Consider the following 18,579-nt stretch of genomic DNA (forward strand, 5'->3'; position numbering starts at 1 on the left):
CAAGATGGCAGCTTTATGCGGATGCTGTCTTAGACATTTACAGACTACCAGATATTTAAAAGGATTTATTAAGATGTATCGAAATATAATTTGAGGAGTAACAAATGGCATTTGCAATTGCCATCTTATGTACAGAAAGTAGGCTTGTATTATCAAACAAAGACAAAACTAACGTTTAAATCACGATCGAAACCTTCGTGTATCCAGTCAGAAAGATTAAGAATCCGTTAATTGTTCAGCAGCTGGTGAGAGTAGACCATTTCTTGGTAGTTGTACTTCTCTGCGATAGTCTGGATACTCTCAAAGGAACGGATTCTGTTCAGGACCTGCAGGATTTTAAGCACCGTCGACCTTTAAGAGAGAACCGGAAGTTCATTGTTAGTCTTCATTCACTTAGTGTGTGTGGTATTTAAAGCAAGGAAGCCTGCACGACTCCAAACCAGTGTGTGTGTGTGTGGTACCTAATAACAGGCTCTTCAGGCGACAGATCTTTGCAGATGGAATCAACCGTCTGAAGCATTAAGTCACTGAGAGACTGGAGTTCAGGCAGACACTCGCTCAGTTCTACAAACCAAGACTCTGGTAGACTGTCTGCTATCTGAGAGAGACACGAGAAAGAAAAAAACACTGTGAAGAGGATGCGAACAATCTAGCGCAAATATCAAATCTTACAAGCTCACAACGTGTAAAGTTATGTACCTTGCCGAGCATGTGGACGGGGTTTGTCTGGCTCTGGTTCAGCAGAATGATCATCACACGTGCATTCAGCAGTTTGTTTAGCATCAGGTCCTTCAACACACTCTCAGGGAGGATCTGGTCCCATAACCTCATGTTCCCCAGGAGCTACAAAAGAATACACATACAATACAAAATATTAAACAGTACACACATACCATAATGGAACACATGATGGTTCACCATAATACACACATCTATTTTTACATTTGAGAGAATTCCGCAGCAACTGAGAACTGCGGTGAGCACGGAACGCTCGCTCTCCCTGTAGTTTACCTACCTCGCTCTATCCTTGCTCGATTACAGAGCGACCACACATTCACACAACCTGCCCAGCACGGACAACATGCGGTCAGTGGCCAAAGACAAATCGCTGTCTGCCTTCTTTCAAAATGTACGTGTGTGTATGTGTCTCTCTCTCTCTCTCTCTCTCTCGCTCTCACTCAGACACATCATATTCACAGAGAAACGAATACACGGACGAGACGTGAGTGCACCGCAGGCGTGCAAGCTTCTAGTAATACACATATACCTGCAGGACCTCAAACATTAACAACACGTTGATGTGGTAGTCTCACGCAGCCAGAGTATAAATACAATAAAAGTGTCTGGAAACAATTAGAAAATGTGTTAAATAACAGCTTCACAGAACCAGTGCATAGACTTAAAAGGGACATATGGGATGGTATATGGTTGATTTTCAAAGCAGTGGGCGTAGGTTTGATAATGCTGGTTTTCTCCCGCATCCAAGCCCATTTATTGAATGTTAGAACTGTATCGGGGCGATACAAACCTTCACAGCCGTCCACAGCTGCCGGTCTCTGAATCCACACTGAGGAGACGTGAGGTCCTCCAGAACTCTGCAATGACCAAAAAAACCAGTATGAATGTACAGTATGCATCCCATTCTGCCTATGTGTTATTATGCCCCTGCTTGTTACAGTATGAATGAATTAATGCATGGACTTACTGTTTGGGGAACAGTGGGATGAATATATCTTCATCAACACAACTTCTGAGTCTGCTGACTACAGCTTGAATAAACACCTGTATGACACACACAAATACACATTGTCAACACACAAACACGTCGTCATGAACACACACTGTAAACACACACCGCAGCGGCGGTGTCCTTGAGCAAGACTCTGAACCCCTAATTGCTCCCGATGTGCTGGTTGGTGCCTTGCATGGTTTCCGCTGCCATCAGTGTATGAATGGGTGAATGTAATGCACAATCTATGTAAAGCACCTTGGATAAAGGCGCTATATAAATGCACCATTTTACCCACTGTCAATAAACAAATTGTTAATAGACACTGTGTAGTGTGTACACACACACACACACACACACACACAGTGTTCCAGGCAGACAGAGTACTGATGTTTGATAGACAGTATGGCAGACAGACAGCATGGCAGACAGACATGTCTAACCTTGACTGGTTTGCTCTGCTCTCCCTGGAAGACAGCGAAGTCATCCCTCAGACTGTGACAGACATCAGACAGACAGACGGACTGACGGTGAGACAGAGGGTCCCACACCAACTCAACGTAGGCTTGGGAGGAAACAGAGACAGAGAGGAGTCGTAGAAAAAATGATGTTTGATCTCGGTCAGATCAAACATCTTAAATACTTATTTAAACAAATATGGCACTGGTATTGTTATCAGGTCGATATCAGGCTAAAATAGTCATACTCGCCATTAGTGAAGCCTGTCAACATACACATGTACTATAGATACAGACGTCCACTGAGTCTCTATAGACACATAAATTGAGAAACAATATAAAAAGGTATAACAAATGCAATTTAGCTATTTGACCACAGTGTAAGTGACGGAAGAGTGAGTGAGCGAGCTACCTGTTATTTTGGGCAGCAGTGTCTTCTCTACAACATTAGTGAATGTTTGTGTGTCTGTGTGTTCCTGGTTGAGACAGAAGGACTCCACAGCTCCGTACCATGGCAATGCTTCAACGTCACCTACGCTGTCCTGAGAAACACAAACACGGATACAACAAAACAAATCCTTAAACATGAAGAGCCTCTGGATTTTATGCCTCAGGTAAACCAGGAATATCGTTTGATCACATTAACATTTGCAGATAAACCAGATGATGATTTGCATAGGTAAAAGGTCCTGACCCCTGTCAAACACCATGAATGCATGCAGATGTAAGGGTCATGTGCAAATAAGCCATGTTTGACACATGCCCATGAAGCAAAAGGATTTTCTCCTCAGTTCATTCTTTGATATTAAAATACTAGTCACAAGATATGTGGCTTTTTCAAGGTATACTTTAAACAACTCGTATTGTCAGGCGTGTGAAGGAGCTTTCAGCATGTCTATGTTGAACACTGCACTCTACGGCAGAGCGAGTGTGCATGTGGTACTGTTAAAGTTTAAGAGCCATAAACGTCAAGACGTCTAATTGCCATGTACCGGATGCCACGACGACAAGACGTGATTCCTTGGAATTAATTTCTTTATCCATATTTTGAAAATTCCTTTAATCTGGTGTACAGGTGATGACATGCACATTACATGCATAATAGAATTACAATTTCTTTCTTTTTTTATAATGGGAGAATTGGCACTCTCAAAGCCTAAACTGGTGACCACCAGGTGGCGCTGAAACTCATCCAGTGCCACACATGTGTTTGTGTTTTTTACCAAAGGTGCTCTGTGCCAAACACGTGTTTTGTTTTAATTTGGTTTTTAGTTGGATCGCACTCTTCACCACCGTACGAATAGATCTTGGTCGCTAGTCGATAAACAGGAAGTGAACCGGAAGTGAAAAGGTCCACGGTTTGGAACAAGTATAATTGAAAAGGGCAATTCCAAAGCCTTCCTGCATGTTGCCAAAGAACATTTGAAGATGTAAATGTCTGTGCGTACTGTATGTGTGTGCGTACCGTCAGAGGGTTCCAGCTTAAAATCTGGTGTCTGATGTGTGGGTTCAGTAACTTTGGGAGGCAGAGGGAGATGTAAGCATTCTGGTAGGAGTCTGGATGAAAATCTCTCCACTCCTCAAAAGCTCTCAGAACCTTCTGAACGTCACTGAACTCCTCCTCCACATCACTGAACAACGACTCAGCACGCTGCAGGATGGACACTGAGGCAGGAAAGAGATATTAAAGTTTTAAAGTTTTGCGTTTGAAGTTTTCAAATATTTATTTCTTCGCAATATAACCTCAGAAGTAAACCTACAGTATGCTTTTAGAAGGGATACGGAAATATAATTCATGGTCAATTTTGACAGCCCTATTGAATGTAGATTCATGGTTTCATTTACAGATATGCAGATAAATTGATGGAGAAAGAAACAAATACAAAGATTTAGAGATAAACAAATGGATGGTGACCTCTCTCCCTCTGAAGCTCGGCCTCTTCTTCTGCTGAAGGCTGTGTGTCTTCGGGTGGGTCAACACACGCATCCTCAGCGACGTCCTCTCTGCAGCATTTAAACACGTCATCATGCCAAAAGGACAACATTGATATCCCCTGGGTCACTAAAGTAATTTCTCTATGGAGAATAACATTGGGTCATCTTAGAATTGTCTCATAAGAATTGTGGTCTTAACCCATTTAGACCTGATTCTACAAATGTCTTCTTTCATGTCAAGGACCCCAGAAATTTTATGAAATTGGCCCATTTAAAAATATTTTGTTCCAGGGACTCCCCAGAAGCAAGGTTTTGAGTTAAAAACGTGAAAGAATATATAATAAAGATTTGCACCACATTTTCAGGATTAAAAAAAAATAGCAGAACTGGTTTAGTCAATCTACAGTTGATTTAGTCGAACAAAATGACTGTTTTTACACTTGCTGAAAATAGCCGATCTACAAGCCCACAATGCGTCGCAGCGCAACCAAGTGTAAAATGACTTATACTGGATCTCTTGTCCACTAGTCCCTTCCTAATATTTTTGTCTAGTTTTTATTTGTTGACGAAATTGTCAGTATATTTAGTCTTAGTTTTAGTCATCATAGCTTAGTTTTTATTTAGTTTCAGTCAGTGAAAAAAGGTAGTCGACGAATAATTTTCATCTTAGTTTGTCGACGAAATCAACACTGTGTCTCACTCACCTCTGACTGGGACCACCTCCACTCTGCTCTAGTGATGCGAGATCTACAGATGAGAGACAGTTTCACATTGGCATCCACATATATATAAAAGCCCTGACAAACCAAACTGACCATGTCCATCCACTCATATATATTTTTTTATCCCACGATTTTGCAACCCATTCTTTTCACCCAGAAAGGCCCTTTCGCCAACCCCTCCTCGGTTATGGGCACTGATGACGCGGAGGAGGAAACACGCCCCCAGCGGGAATTGAACTCAGGACCTTCTAGCTGTGAGGCGACAGCACTACCGACTGTGCCACAGTGCCCTCATCCACTCATATATAAAAGGTCCTGACACTATAAACTGACTTGGACTATAAATGAATACATGAATGAATAACATTACACCATTACATTACCCATCGCAAAAAGATGACTGACTCTGTAATGAATGCAGAGTTAGTATACTGTCCTTTCTCTCTGTCAAACACATTCAAACAATAATGAAACCATCAGTCACGGTAATCAGATCCATTACTACCCATAATGTGAACTGGAAATTATCCTTTTTAAAAATACTTCATAGAACATATTGCATTGCATATTCTGTACATCAAATACAAATAATAACATGCGTAGGTCAAGCAGGGTAAAGCAATGTGCCTTTAAAAACACAGTAACTACACGCATGTCACACGCACAACTCACAGGTGAGCTGCTGCAGGCGGCCAGCCTCCTCCCTGACGGTCTGCCGTCTGTTCTCCACCAGCGCATCCATGTGGTCAGATAGGAGAGAATGCAGCTCCACCTCCAATGAGTTGATCTCCATCGCCTACAAACGCACAGCGACTCTTTCAGCTGTTCATCCGTTAAATTAACATCAACTCTAAAAGACGGAAAAAGGGTAAATCTAAGTTACTGTTCTACCTTCTCTTGGAGGCACTCCACCAGGTTCTGACTGTAGACGTTCATCTTCCTGAAGAACTGCAGCTGTGCCTCCGAGGACCCTTCCTCCAGCTTTTCTATAGAGATTCTAGAACTCTCTGCATCTCCCGTCATCCTCCTCAACTCCGCCTGACGTGCTCTGTGCACCTCCTTCAGAGACTCCAGTCTGGAGAAAAGACAAGATGAAACGGTAAAGAGAGGTTCCAGCGACATCATCAACACCCTGAAATGTAACAGCTCCTCCAAAAAATAATGCTAAACATCCTGCTAAACCGTCAAATACAATGTTTCTCAAGAACACTTAAACTGACAGGTGCAATAATAGGAAGAAAGGATGGACATTTCTACCATCTTGCATTGATTCAAGCTTTCAGTTTTGGTTTAATTAACAGGAATAACTACATTCAAGAACATTTATGACCGTGGGACCTTTGTGTCTTTTACAGAGCATCAGATTAGGCATTTTATTCAGAATCAGAAACCCCAATTCCCTAGTTTTCCCACGGAAAGACTTCTGAACTCTTTAGTCTTCAGATCGAGTCTTTATTGACTTTCAATCTCAAGTAAAAAATATCTGATTTCTATCATTCACTGCCTCACAATAAGACCCAATTATCAGGGTTATAATGGAAAATGAGAGAGAGGTGGGATGGAAGACTTTTTGTCCTATGTCTATAAAACAAAATCACACTAGTGTGAAGTGAGGGGCACCTGGTAATGTTGGTTCAAAGTGCTCTAAACAAACCTATAACCATAGACATGGCTGCCACAGGACGTGATTCCAAAAGACAGACGTTGGAGGTGCTAGCCTCAAAGTGCTTCGAAGATGTACTTAACATTTTTAGATGTTAAATGTGTTTTAAAAGATGTCGCATGTATTAAAATACCGTTTGTTTTGACAGACATTAAAGACGCTAAACATACTGACTTTGCATTGATTCTCCTCATCACCGTGGTGATGGAGACGGGAGGCAGAGTCTCTGGGAGGTGGACGGCCGACGATCTGGTCTTCCCTCTCTGCCTGCCCGTCCAACTGCCGTCACTGCCGGACGGACTCTGAGAGGAGATGAGAGGCAGAGTTAGAAACAGAACTTTGTATTACCGTTTATGTCTTCGTTGTTGAGCCATATACGACTCTTCACCTGTTCTCCTGGTCTTCTTTTGACTCCTTTCCCAATCTGCATCTCCTCCCAGACGTCCTGATCCTCTTTCTCTGAGGAGTCACAGCTACTGCCGTCGCTTCCTCCTGAAACATAATTACATTACATAATAATTATCATTACATAAAGAAAATGTATGCTCTCCTCGAACTCTTGATCTCCGTTAAACTTTTTTTTACATCCTCTCTTACCTAGTTTCTCAGTAATTCTTTCCCTGATGCTTTTTGTCCGTGGAGCAAACTCTATCCTGCGCTCATGATCGTCTTTCTCATTGTCACCGTCGGCAACTTCTTCATCTTCATCATCATCATCAGCCTCCCTGCTGTGGACGTCTGAGCTGCTAGCAGGAGAGTTCTGCTCTATGCCCAGGGGGATGAACTCTTTCTGGGCTCGAGCTCGAGCCCGCTTCCTCTTGGCTGCCTGGATGTCTTTGATATCAGGGATTACTGTAGGTGCTGTAAGTGCACACACACACACACACACACACACACACACACACACACTTTTAACTTAAAGATGGAGTGCCTTGATTTTTTTCCACCCTTAAACATGATCATCAGGTGTTATTGTTATATAAGGAGGTATATTCTTTTCAAAACAAGTGTACAGTATTTGTTAAAACTATGGTTTCATGTGGACACAGTAGACACACCCACCAGTTCATTAGGTATGCATGAGTTTAATGATATGAATAGTTTATTTCGGTACTTACATTTTTTACATTTTTAAAGACAGATTGTATTATAAGGTCAACTTTAGCACCACCCACCTAATCCATTCCCTCCGCCTCCTCCTTTAAGACCACCCACTTGTCCTAGTCCCTCCCCCTCCTTATAAAAGGACAGCCCATGGCTCTGCCCTTTTGTTTACAAAATGACAAATTGGTGTCTGTAATGTAACAAAAACCCATGTTCTTGTGAATGTTAGAAGTTGACACTTCCCATATTTCTGAGATGTCGGATAAGCACCATTATGCACTTATTTATACTGCCACCATTTTATTCATGTATAGGCCTATAATCCACACATCCATACCATTATCAGACCTGTTTTTTTAGATTTTTTTTAATCATTTATTTATTTCCTCCAATTATATTGACCCTATTGTCACAATCAGCTCATCTCATCATCCGATTAAAGTTTAACAGCAGAAACAATTAGATTGATAGAATAATTTAGCATGAATAATTTGCCAATATACTGTAGGCTATTGATTTCCTCCAGCTACTGTAAGCACCCTGGCATTGAAACAAAACACACAGCTCTGCCCTAGGCACATGATTCTCTGGACAGAAGACTCTCCACTTTTCTATTGCTCTGATCAAACAAAATTTACAACATGAATATGCCGTTCCTTCTGACTGCATTGAGTTTCAGCAAAAGCAAAACCTGGCGTAGCCAGGTCCACGAAAACAAGTAACAGAAATTGCCTTGAATATTTATGAAAACGTTTCAACAACACCAATCCTTTTAACAACATATTAATCTGAGAGCCCTTCACATGAACTATTGGTCAAGTCAACCACATCTCCCCTGCAAGTTACTTATATGAAAACAAGCCAAAGTCGCTTGTAATAGCCAGACATGGCAACATGCCTTCCAGCTCGACACAACAGATACTTCTAATTCTTGACTTTACAGCCTTGTATAAGTATTAGGACCTACATATTGACTACAACAGCCAACAAGAATGCACACCGTGACACTACACTCTGTATCAAAGCCGACCACTGTGATTATAAAAGAAACAACCTACTCCTTGAGAACAGCAAGAGCAACTACAGCAGAGCAGGTAGGCTATAAGGCTGGTTTGTTGTGGCTTCCTTGATTAATCCTGAGGACCCGACGTGAACATTTACTTGCTTCCAATCTAATGAAAAACAGTCTGCTCTGCTGTGAACTGGTAATGTGTGAAATTACTGTTTGAAAATCTGCCACACAGTTAGGCACAGAGCAGCAAACTGGCTGCGCTGTTCAGTTCACACGTGTGTATGTGGCAGGCAGCTCCGCCCACAGAGGTTGTCGTATTTAAAAAAATATATAGAGGGGTAGGTGCGTGTGTGCGTGCAATAGTAATACGTCACACTATCAGTGTTTATATCATTGGCCTGTTTGACTGTCAAGGGTTCAGCCTCCAGGAAGAAACCCTAAATACAAAGTTATTACACTATTGCACATAAAAACGACTCCAGGGTGTCTAATGAAGTACTGTCCTCATAGACACATGAAAAACTGGGGGGAAAAAATAAAAATGTGGCACTCCATCTTTAAGTCAATGCATTTATTAGTATTAATCAAAAGTCTGTGCTGAAGTTGCACCTTGTTCAGGAACAGAGGTGTCGGAGAGGGAAGAGGCAGAGCTATAGGGAGTTGCTGGACCACCATCATCATCCTCCTCCTCCTCATCCTCCTCTTCATCCTCCTCTTCATCGATTGGGCATGGTGAATCCAGTCTGGATGAAACAGAAATGGAACCATCTCCACCTGAAGATGTCCAGGGAGCACAGGAGATTAGGTTGGATGTGTGTGTGTGTGTGTGTGTGTGTGTGTGTGTGTGTGTGTGTGTGTGTGTGTGTGTGTGTGTGTGTGTGTGTGTGTGTGTGTTACCAATGGCAGTGCTGTGGGAGTCAGGTTTTCTTTTGATTTTTTTGAACACAACAGCTTTATCAGATGACTTCCTCAGCTGAAATTCTGGTCCCTCTGCAACTGTATTAAAAAAAATACAAAACAGCAAAAACCATATAGCCTTATCATCAGTGTATAATCCATTGTGACTCTTACTACTGTACTGTGTCACAATCATTTTCAATGTCAATACATTACTAACCACATGGCAGAAATCCATCATGTTATTAGTATTAGTAGATATTTTAGAATATAGTTGGCAGATTGTCCAAGACAACTGTAGAACCTTTATTGTACAGTTTGTTTAAAACTCAGCATTAGCCCAGCATCAGCCATATCATATGATATATCTCAACAAAATGTAAGCATAAATTCAAATATGGCCATAATAAATGCCTCTTCAAAGACAAACCTTCTTTATCCTCGGAGAAACTCAGCACAGCGTTCCCTTTCTTTTTCTGTCCGTCTTTCTTTCCACTTTGCTCCATGGGTTCCTCTCTCTTCTCACCGACGTCTGGGTCGCTGCTGTCCGGTCTAACAGGCGCCTCTTCCCGCTTGGAGCTGCATGCGATGCCGCGGCCTGAAGGTCTGGAGGAGGAGGGGAGATGGACCTGCTGGCTGCCTCCTGCATCTCCTGCATCTCCTCTCTTCTCCTCGTCTTCATCGCTGCTGGATTCTCCTTTTCTTTGGCGAAAGTTTCTCCTGGTTTTCTTCTTGAACATGATGTTCACCCACTGCTGCCAATAATCCCAAACGTGTAGGTTCTGTAACTTCTGTTGTTGTCAATGTTGTGGTCGTTCTTCTGAAGCAATAAGAAACGTAATACGGCAGGCATTTAGGCAAGGATTTTTACGTCTGTCGCAAACATAGACTGTAAAAGATCGCAAACTAATCACAACGCATTGTGGGATTTGGAGTTTTGGTTTTATCTGCTGTTGGAAAAGTGCATTGTGGCTAATGCGATTATGATTGTATTGATCATAATTGATCACAATGAACAGAAATAACAAATCATGACACAAAAGATACATTTTACTTACTTACTTTTAGAACCAATAAGTGGGTCCTTTTGATGTGGACAGGACAAATATTCTGCATGATACAATATAAGAATTATAAATACTATTAAAGGCTGAACGTCAGGACGGTGTGTGAAGACATATTGATCCATAATATAATATTGACTATCTATCTATAAAGAAAACCAGCTGTTGTATTTCTATTCAATTTTTAGTACAAATGTCAAGTTTATGTACAATTCATCATCATCTCTCTCTCTCTCTCTCTCTCTCTCTCTCTCTCTCTCTCTCTCTCTCTCTCTCTCTCTCTCTCCTCCCTCTCTCCCTCCTCTCTCTCTCCCCTCCCACTCAGTGCGGTCAGATGTTAACAGCGCCCATAGCTCAATACTTGTCAGCCATGTTGTTTGTGTGATAGTAGAAGTGTCAGCAACAGGTCTATTTGGAGGAACACAGCTTAACATTTTGCTGCATGAAGTCTTGTATGTTTTATGACGGATCATCTTCATTCAGTACCGGAGGAGTGGATTACAACTTCAGCTGCGGAAAAAGCTCCAGAAAGTCCACCTTTTTGACCGCAGCGGAAAGAGGTATGCACCCGAAACTGCTTATCTAAGCACCAATGAAACTTTGATATTATGAATGTTGCTTGATGTTAAACACAATTGTTTGGGAGATTAAAAAAAAAAACAAGCGGGCAGAAGTTTATTGTATAGTTTGAGTGTGTGTTAAAACCTTAAAGTGGAAGCCAAGTCTGTCTTTGAAGGAAGGGTGATGCCTCACCCCTTAATACCTCACAAGAACTTGATGGTACTTATTTCAGCCGAATATTTACACAAAATACAACTGTTGCCTTTACTGTACAACAAAACAGCTGCCTATGACTGTAGTTTATAAGTTTACAGATTGTTGGGATGTTTCCTAAATTCCTTTCTCCCCAAACTAGTTGAACTGGTTGCAAGTGGTGACAGGTGATTACTCTATCTACAGTCTATCAGTTTATCGAGAGGTGTGTGTGTTTGTGTGTGTCGCGCGTGTTGCGCGCGCGACACTGTTATGTAAATGTGTGAAATGTTTCTCAGACTGTCCAGGTGGCTGGTTCCACACGATTCTCTACAGTCTGTGATGCTACTGTATGTGTATGACCTCCAGACAGACTGTCACTGTAGATATGAACTGTTTATAGATATGTAAGTAAGTATTAGTATGGTATTAGTATTAGTATTAGTATAGTATTAGCACGTCAACAGGTGACGTGCACACTAGTTTAATGGTTCTTAAAGGATCATACCAGTGGTCCTCCAGCTATGTAGCCCATTCACTATGAGGAGGACACTTTTGAGGGGTGCTAGCCCCTCCTATATACAGGTTTAATGTTTGTCTTTTTTAGTTCAATGTTTGTTTTGTAAACGCCATTGACGATGAAGGGAAAAATTACATCATAATGAGCCTCATTACGTCATATTGTCTCTTTATTGTTAATGGCGTTTAATGTTTGTTGGCACCGTTTGTTTTACATCACCATTACATCATCTAATCAACATAAGTTAGACTTTAATATATTAGCGCCCCTCACTTCAAACACGTGTCATTTTTCAGTACATAATTGCAAACCTGCATAGATTTGGGGTGCATGTGTTTGGTCTTTGGGCTTTTCCCCCCCTCTATGTAGTCATTTTGCCAATAAATTACCGTATTCGTCCTCACACATGCATTTGCTTCTATGCTGCCACTGCCCAGTGCTGTTTGGCTCACCTCACCTATCGGTGAGGAGCCCCCACCGGGAGGACATGGTGCTTCCCTCCATCCTACTCACCAGTGGTCTCCAGTGACAGCTGTGCTGCCCCAGTCCATAGGAGTGGTGTGACAAAGCCCTCTGCTTCCGGGCTTCCCTCCCCCGAATGTGGCCAATCCATACATTGGGTTCATATAGCGCTCTGCCTTGCAGCTTTTAAGGACCAGGGTTCCCACTTCCCACGGTCATGAAATCCCAGTGGAAAATTTTAAATATGCTCACAATTTGAAATTAGAAAAACCTTTTTTCCAGTCCTCACTCCAACGTAAGTCGTTATTCGCCAAATGGGCAGCATGATTGCAGCCCCGATGTGTACCAGTATGTGACAGAAATAACAGATCTACAAGCTCAAAATGTGCTGCAGCGTGATCCTACGCCCTAGGATAGGTGGTGTAGCAAAACATTTGGCACAATTTGGAATAGTTATAGCATATATGCTATGCTTTTGTTTTGCTACTGCTTGTCTTTGGGCTTTGCACATACAGTAGGAGGAAGTAAGTAAGTAGCCTTGCCGAGCCCTGGGGCCCATAGGGCAGGAGCCTATCTCCTGTTTCTGTAGCGTGAGGCAGCTTGATGTACAAGGCCTGGCAAGACCTGGACATGACGCCAGTATGTCGCAGGCACTTACCCACAATTGAACCCTTGATGCTGTGTCAAGCAGGGAGGCGCTGGGTCCCATTTGTACAGTCTTTGGTATGACCCGGCCGGGGATCGAACCCCTACCTCCCAGTATCAGGGCGGACACTCTAACCACAAGGTCACTGAGCTGGTACAGTAGGAGTAAGACACTCATTATTGCGCTGAGTGATTGTTATACTGTATAGATAAATTGGGCTAAATGGGGTTAAAGTTTTGGAAAATTAAGTGGAGCTTCCGGTGGCGCCGCATTGACGCATCACATGCCGTAGCAAATATTGAGACACAATGTTGATGCCGTTGACACTGACAGTGTGACGTCTTGGCATGCATGGCTACTCCCCTTCAGTTAACGCATGTGTGACTAGGGCCTGTCACAATAATTGCATAATCGACTAAAACCAGCATTACTAGATGTGGTTCCTGAGGACCTGGACTAGCAGCAAGCAGCCAGTCATCATACTTACTGTTTTAGAGCGGGTCTTTTCGTTGGTCTTTTGAAGCTAAGATATGTGTCATATGAGAGTGTGTTCCTGGTACTGTATCCCATTCCCCTCCCCTGAAGACAATCGAGGGCGCGACAGCACAGACCTGCCCTGCCTTGTAGAGAAACACAGCCATGTTAAATCAAATTTAGCATTTATCAAAGTCAGTGCTGTGTGTTTCTTTAAGGCTGACGTTGGTTTATAGTTGCAGTAGATAAGAATTCGCTCTATTCTAAGTAACGACTGAAGCTGATTTATGAACGGCAGACACAGTGATGCCTGAATGTCCTCGGCGATCCAGTACCTTGTTTTTCAACTCCTTGCAACTGCCATTGGGGAATGGTTTCATGCAACTATTCACAACGTTTGGTTGCAACTAGGAGTTGCATGACAAATCATTGACGTGGTTCTGGTCCTTATTAGACATGCTGTTGTGCAATGTTATTTCAACAACACTACACTCACTGTAAACTCTGAGTGTTGATTTTATTCTGAGGGTCAATTTGGTTACATTTGTAGTTGTACACCCTCGGTGAGCAATCGCAGGCTACGAGTCGGGGACACACTGCTGACCTGGAATCTTACCTGGGACAACCAGGGCTATCTATGGCTGCCCCTTAAAACCCATTCTGTACGGGAACCCCTTTTGGTATTTTAAGCATTATGTTATACTTTAGCTATTGACAAATAGCAGATCTACAAGCTCATAGCTCGCTACGAGCTATGAGCACAATAGAACCTGGAACAACATATTTTCAGATGAGGGTCCGCGGCCAATTACATATATTTTTGGGGGTCCTTGAGAACCACTGACATAGAAACATGGTCAGGAAAAACTGTCAGGATTTAGAAGACATTTGTAGAATCGTCCTCAGGTCTAATGGGTTAACATTAACACTCATTCAGTTTTTACTGTGCAGAGAGTGATTGACAGACCCGAAAGTTTAGAAGTCAGGGGGGGCTGGATGAGCGAGAAGATGAAAGGAGAGACGGAGGGGATTGTCCCAGGAGGAGGGTAAAGGAGAGCGGGAGCAACAGATGGCAGGCAGTAGATGAAAAGCCTTCCTCTTGTCCTGGGATGTTGATCAATACTTCACTATATTCTTTTGAAAGTGTACACCTCTGTCTCTTTGCATTTATTTTGTTACTGCTTATATTAGATCTATATTAACAGATACCAGTACCCTAGTATAGAGGGTATGCGTTTGACATCATCATCATCAAACCAGGAAGTTATGCGGGAATGCCTACTGAGTGTCAAAAACTACTTTCTGGCCTTCACAGCCCATACATCCAAACGGAAAAGTCCAATATGATTGCATTAAACGACGTTAAACTCACTTTGCCCCTTAATTTATCACTTTATGCATGCGCATATATACCCTCTATTGGTATATAAATATTGTACCAGCCAACCGGTATATCAAATCAAACGTACAGTATTTACATGGCACATTTCATGCATTAAAATGCAATAACTATAACTAAATTATTGAATTCGTACTCTGTCTGTGGGACACTAGTCCCACACTCCAACCTGGCTCACTGAGTCATGATCACATCAAAGCCGAAAAGCCACCGTCACGTCCTGCTTCCTGTCACCAGACCCGACCCGGCGACCAGGAAATGTTTGTGTCCGTGGGTACTGGGTTGGAGATGGTGAGCAGATTAACTGGAATTTCTCTCCTACTCCTGAAGTCTCTTGTGTGATTGTATTTGTAACTCGGTTATGTCAGAGTGGAAATGTGAATATGATGTTTGTTATTTATATTACAAGTCATAAATGGACACCTGCTTATTTAGCAACTTTCAACCTGAGCAACCATTATGGGCATGTCATTATATAAGAGAAAATGTTGCTCCCAAGTAATGTGTCACATTGCATTATGAGCTTGTAGATTGGCTTTTGGTTTTAGCTATCCGGAATCTAAAGTATGTATGTATGTATAGGGCTTAAGTGCCAACTTACTTATCCATCAGTATTTTCTTCATTAACTAAGTATGTATGTGCAAACAAGCCTTTGTTTGTGTACAAGTAAAAAGTTAGCAAAGCAGGCGTGAAGTCTGTGTCCGAGCTGTCCTCTACCTACACTGTAATAATAAGGGTTGTTTAGAGGCGGTGAAGTCATGAAATGGTCAGAGATTGAAGGTATATGCGCGTACGTGCAGTCGTGACGTGCACACACACACGCAGTGTGTGTGTGTGTGTGTGTGTGTGTAAGGAAGGTATTGGAACATTTCCCAGTGACAAAGGAGCATGGGACACAAAAGATTTGGGACGTGGCCAGAGAGCTTCTGACCAGAGAGAACAGAAACTCTGTTCAGACACAATTTCTCTCTCTCTCTCTCTCTCTCTCTCTCTCTCTCTCTCTCTCTCTCTCTCTCCTCTATCTTTTTACTTCTCCTTCCTATCCTGTCATCCTCTCAGTCTTTCTCAATCTCTCTCTCTCTCCCTCTCTCTCTTCCTTTCCCATCTTTGTCTCATACAGAAACAACAACTGCCACATCGACATTCATTCTCTTAATTCCCCCCTGTTGCATTCTCTCTTACACAAACAATCTCTCTCTCCCGGGTCAAACAACCTTGTTCAATATTATGAACTGCATTATTAATCGACGTGTGTGTGTGTGTGTGTGTTTACAGATGACTGTGTGCTGTGTCTGAGGACGTGACCGTCTCTTTGCCACGTGCAAACATGAACGGTAAGAACGAACACTACTGTATGTGTGTGATTTTGTTCATCGCCTCTGCAAACATCCATTAGCACACATGCATGCAAAGTAAGTTAGTGCTTGTTTGCTTTTCTCCGATTGGATGCCGAACTGAGATCTACACGGCAAAAGGCAAGTGTTGGTTTGGTGACGCCCCGGTGGCTGGCCTGGTAGAGAGAGTGCATGCCGTATCATCGGTGGTTGTTCCCAAACTTTTCAGGTCGAGGTAGGGCCGGGCCCTAATTTTCGGGCCTGTTGAGAACTCTAGTTTTAGACATATATCCATATATGGAGATCTAAGGGTTTGATGTCAGATGTAGAGTTGCTGGCCAATATTGATGACATCAGGAATCTCCATATATGGGCTTAACTGCGACAGCAGGTCGCATTTAGGGTCTCCACATCTCCATCCCTGATGACGTCACGTGATGTCACGAGACCACACTGATGGTGCCCGACACACTGACAGGAAATGCACGATTCCATAGTTAACTACGACCTTCGGTCGCAATAACTTACTTTGAAAAGATTGAAAAAAGGTTTATCATGGGCCCTTTATCATGGGCCCAGGAACAACTGATTTTACTGGTCTGCACCATAGACATATAAAGGTAGGGCTGCTACAGTAGATAGCTTGCTACATATCGTAAACAGACTTGTCTGCAAGTGGCCACGCATCACTTCCACCAAAGATTTGCATGTGGTTTGTTTGGAAAAGCATACATGCCGTCACACCGGTTCTGACTCCACAGGCCACTGAGTGTCATTACATCTGTTGTAGGATAGTTTATCTTGACGTTCTATTGAGAAACTGAAGCGCTGCAACCTCCTTCCAATGAGGCTCAGATAAACCGGGTTCTGCTGTACCTTACAGTATGTGTAAGCATATCCTCAAATCCGGGCATCCTACATAGGAAACTACCTCTCAGTCAGTCAAGTCCCCCTCTTGGCCAAGGGATTCAGGCAGAGCTGCTCTGCTACACATGCATGCATAAACAAACGAACACACAAAAGTGCTTAAACGGCTTTTCTCTGGACTCTCACCCTCCTTTTAGGTGGCCTCAGTGTATGGGCCATCTCCCCGGAGGAGAGAAGCAAACATGATCAGAAGTTTGACACCCTCTCCCCAACCATGGGATACGTCTCAGGTACAGTATATTACACATGCAGAAGCACACTGTAGTTGTTTTGATTTTAGTTTTGATTTCGTTTTAGTCACCTGGAATGTTTTAGTTGACTAAATCTACATTTGATTTAGTCTAACAAAATGTGTTTAGACGGGCCTTGATGCCGTCGTAATGGCTGTTTTTCTTTCACTTGCAACCAAGTGTAAAATTACTTATAGTGGATCTCTTGTCCACTAGTCCCTTCCTAACATTTTAGTCTAGTTTTTATTTGTTGACGGAATTGTCAGTGGAAAAAGGTAGACAACGGACATTTTTCGTCATAGTATTAGTCGATGAAAACAACACTGGATAAATCGTCTCCAGGCTAATATAGCACTCAACACTTGGTTTGTTTCAAAGTTTATTCTTAAAAAAATAAAAAATCATGCATGAACTAGGAATGGGACAATTATCGTTCACAGTACTGTACTTGTAAGGAGGGATATATACCGTATCACTTTTCGGGGCCAGCTATTCCAGCTGACAGATTAATCAGCGTTCACCTGGCACTGGGAGCAGTGGGAGGCGAACTGATCCAGAAGATTGATGGAATGCATCAAAAAGAGCCGGATGGACAAGCTTATGAATAAATCTTTTCATGATCGCGACCTTATTAAATAATTGGAACAGGAAAATAACAGAAGACGTCACACTTTGTTTTCCGCTCCGCTCCGCTTTTCTTTTCTTTTCTTCGATGTGCACATTATGTCTTTCTATTGAGTTCCTGTCTGGGCTGCCTAGCCTGGAAACCTGATCCAAACGGGAAGCACGCACATCTCAAAACATGTTGACGGGTGCAGGACAAAAATATACAGTACATACAGAAAGAAGGTAGGAAGTCCGCGCACCATTCTTTAAGCTCCCAGTAGTTTATTAGGGTCAGGAATCAACGTTTCGACCCCTCCATGTCTTCATCAGGAATGGGTATACAACAAAGTAGGCGTGTTTTATATACAAGTCGACAAGCTGTCTTTGCAATGAAGGTAATCATCAAAGTAGTCAAATGACACACCCCACCACATCTACTGACATACAAGCTAACATACAAAGTTGTAGAGCATAGTCAAGTAGAAAGAATATTTTAAATATTAAGGCACTAAGGCCATTTGTAAAACCAATAAATATGGAAATAGAGCCTAGGGGTGGGGTGAAACAATGGTGCAGAAAAATAAATAATTAACTGTGAACCAAAAAAGTGGCAAAGAAACAACTAAGCCTACAAATGATAACC

At 42.4% G+C, this 18,579-nt stretch overlaps 2 protein-coding genes across 6 annotated transcripts in view; one reads left to right on the plus strand and one right to left on the minus strand.

The window, feature by feature from the left end:
* Window positions 1-84: 84 nt before the first annotated feature.
* Window positions 85-10,347, minus strand: gcfc2 (GC-rich sequence DNA-binding factor 2). Of its 2 annotated transcripts, none has more exons than XM_080765477.1 (18): window positions 9,951-10,347; window positions 9,521-9,619; window positions 9,233-9,397; window positions 7,105-7,368; window positions 6,896-6,999; window positions 6,682-6,809; window positions 5,736-5,919; window positions 5,517-5,640; window positions 4,827-4,869; window positions 4,103-4,191; window positions 3,653-3,852; window positions 2,600-2,729; window positions 2,173-2,294; window positions 1,706-1,782; window positions 1,529-1,595; window positions 700-843; window positions 462-598; window positions 85-351 (listed from the first exon to the last, which is right to left on the minus strand). In XM_080765477.1, the coding sequence occupies exons 1-18, from the start codon at window positions 10,258-10,260 to the stop codon at window positions 228-230; spliced, it is 2,511 nt and encodes an 836-aa protein (XP_080621603.1). In that variant the 5' UTR covers window positions 10,261-10,347; the 3' UTR covers window positions 85-227. The 2 variants fall into 2 exon arrangements, with proteins under 2 accessions (XP_080621603.1, XP_080621602.1); XM_080765476.1 differs by having other exon boundaries at window positions 4,103-4,263.
* A 603-nt stretch (window positions 10,348-10,950) lies between these two features.
* itsn2b (intersectin 2b) overlaps window positions 10,951-18,579 on the plus strand; it is a 43,356-nt gene continuing 35,727 nt past the window's right edge. For 2 of the 4 annotated variants that reach the window (XM_080772967.1, XM_080772970.1), the window contains exons 1-3: window positions 10,951-11,144; window positions 16,115-16,173; window positions 17,238-17,330. In XM_080772967.1, the coding sequence (XP_080629093.1) occupies window positions 16,167-16,173; window positions 17,238-17,330 (100 nt within the window). In that variant the 5' untranslated portion in view covers window positions 10,951-11,144; window positions 16,115-16,166. Of the gene's footprint in view, window positions 11,145-11,636; window positions 11,745-15,027; window positions 15,130-16,114; window positions 16,174-17,237; window positions 17,331-18,579 lie in introns of those variants that run through there. The other 2 variants (XM_080772968.1, XM_080772969.1) reach the window with 2 other exon arrangements.

Source organism: Protomyctophum bolini (assembly GCF_963924005.1).
Source record: "Protomyctophum bolini genome assembly, chromosome: 1".
In the NCBI taxonomy this organism is placed as follows: Eukaryota; Metazoa; Chordata; class Actinopteri; order Myctophiformes; family Myctophidae; genus Protomyctophum; species Protomyctophum bolini.

Excerpts from the sequence above, each read along its gene's own strand:
- gcfc2 (XM_080765476.1), bottom strand. The coding sequence starts at position 10,260 with ATGTTCAAGAAGAAAACCAGGAGAAACTTTCGCCAAAGAAAAGGAGAA. Across the intron at positions 9,620-9,950 it reads TTTCTCCGAGGATAAAGAAG|TTGCAGAGGGACCAGAATTT; the intron begins GTTTGTCTTTGA and ends TTTTTAATACAG. Across the intron at positions 599-699 it reads CCGTCCACATGCTCGGCAAG|ATAGCAGACAGTCTACCAGA; the intron begins GTACATAACTTT and ends TGTCTCTCTCAG.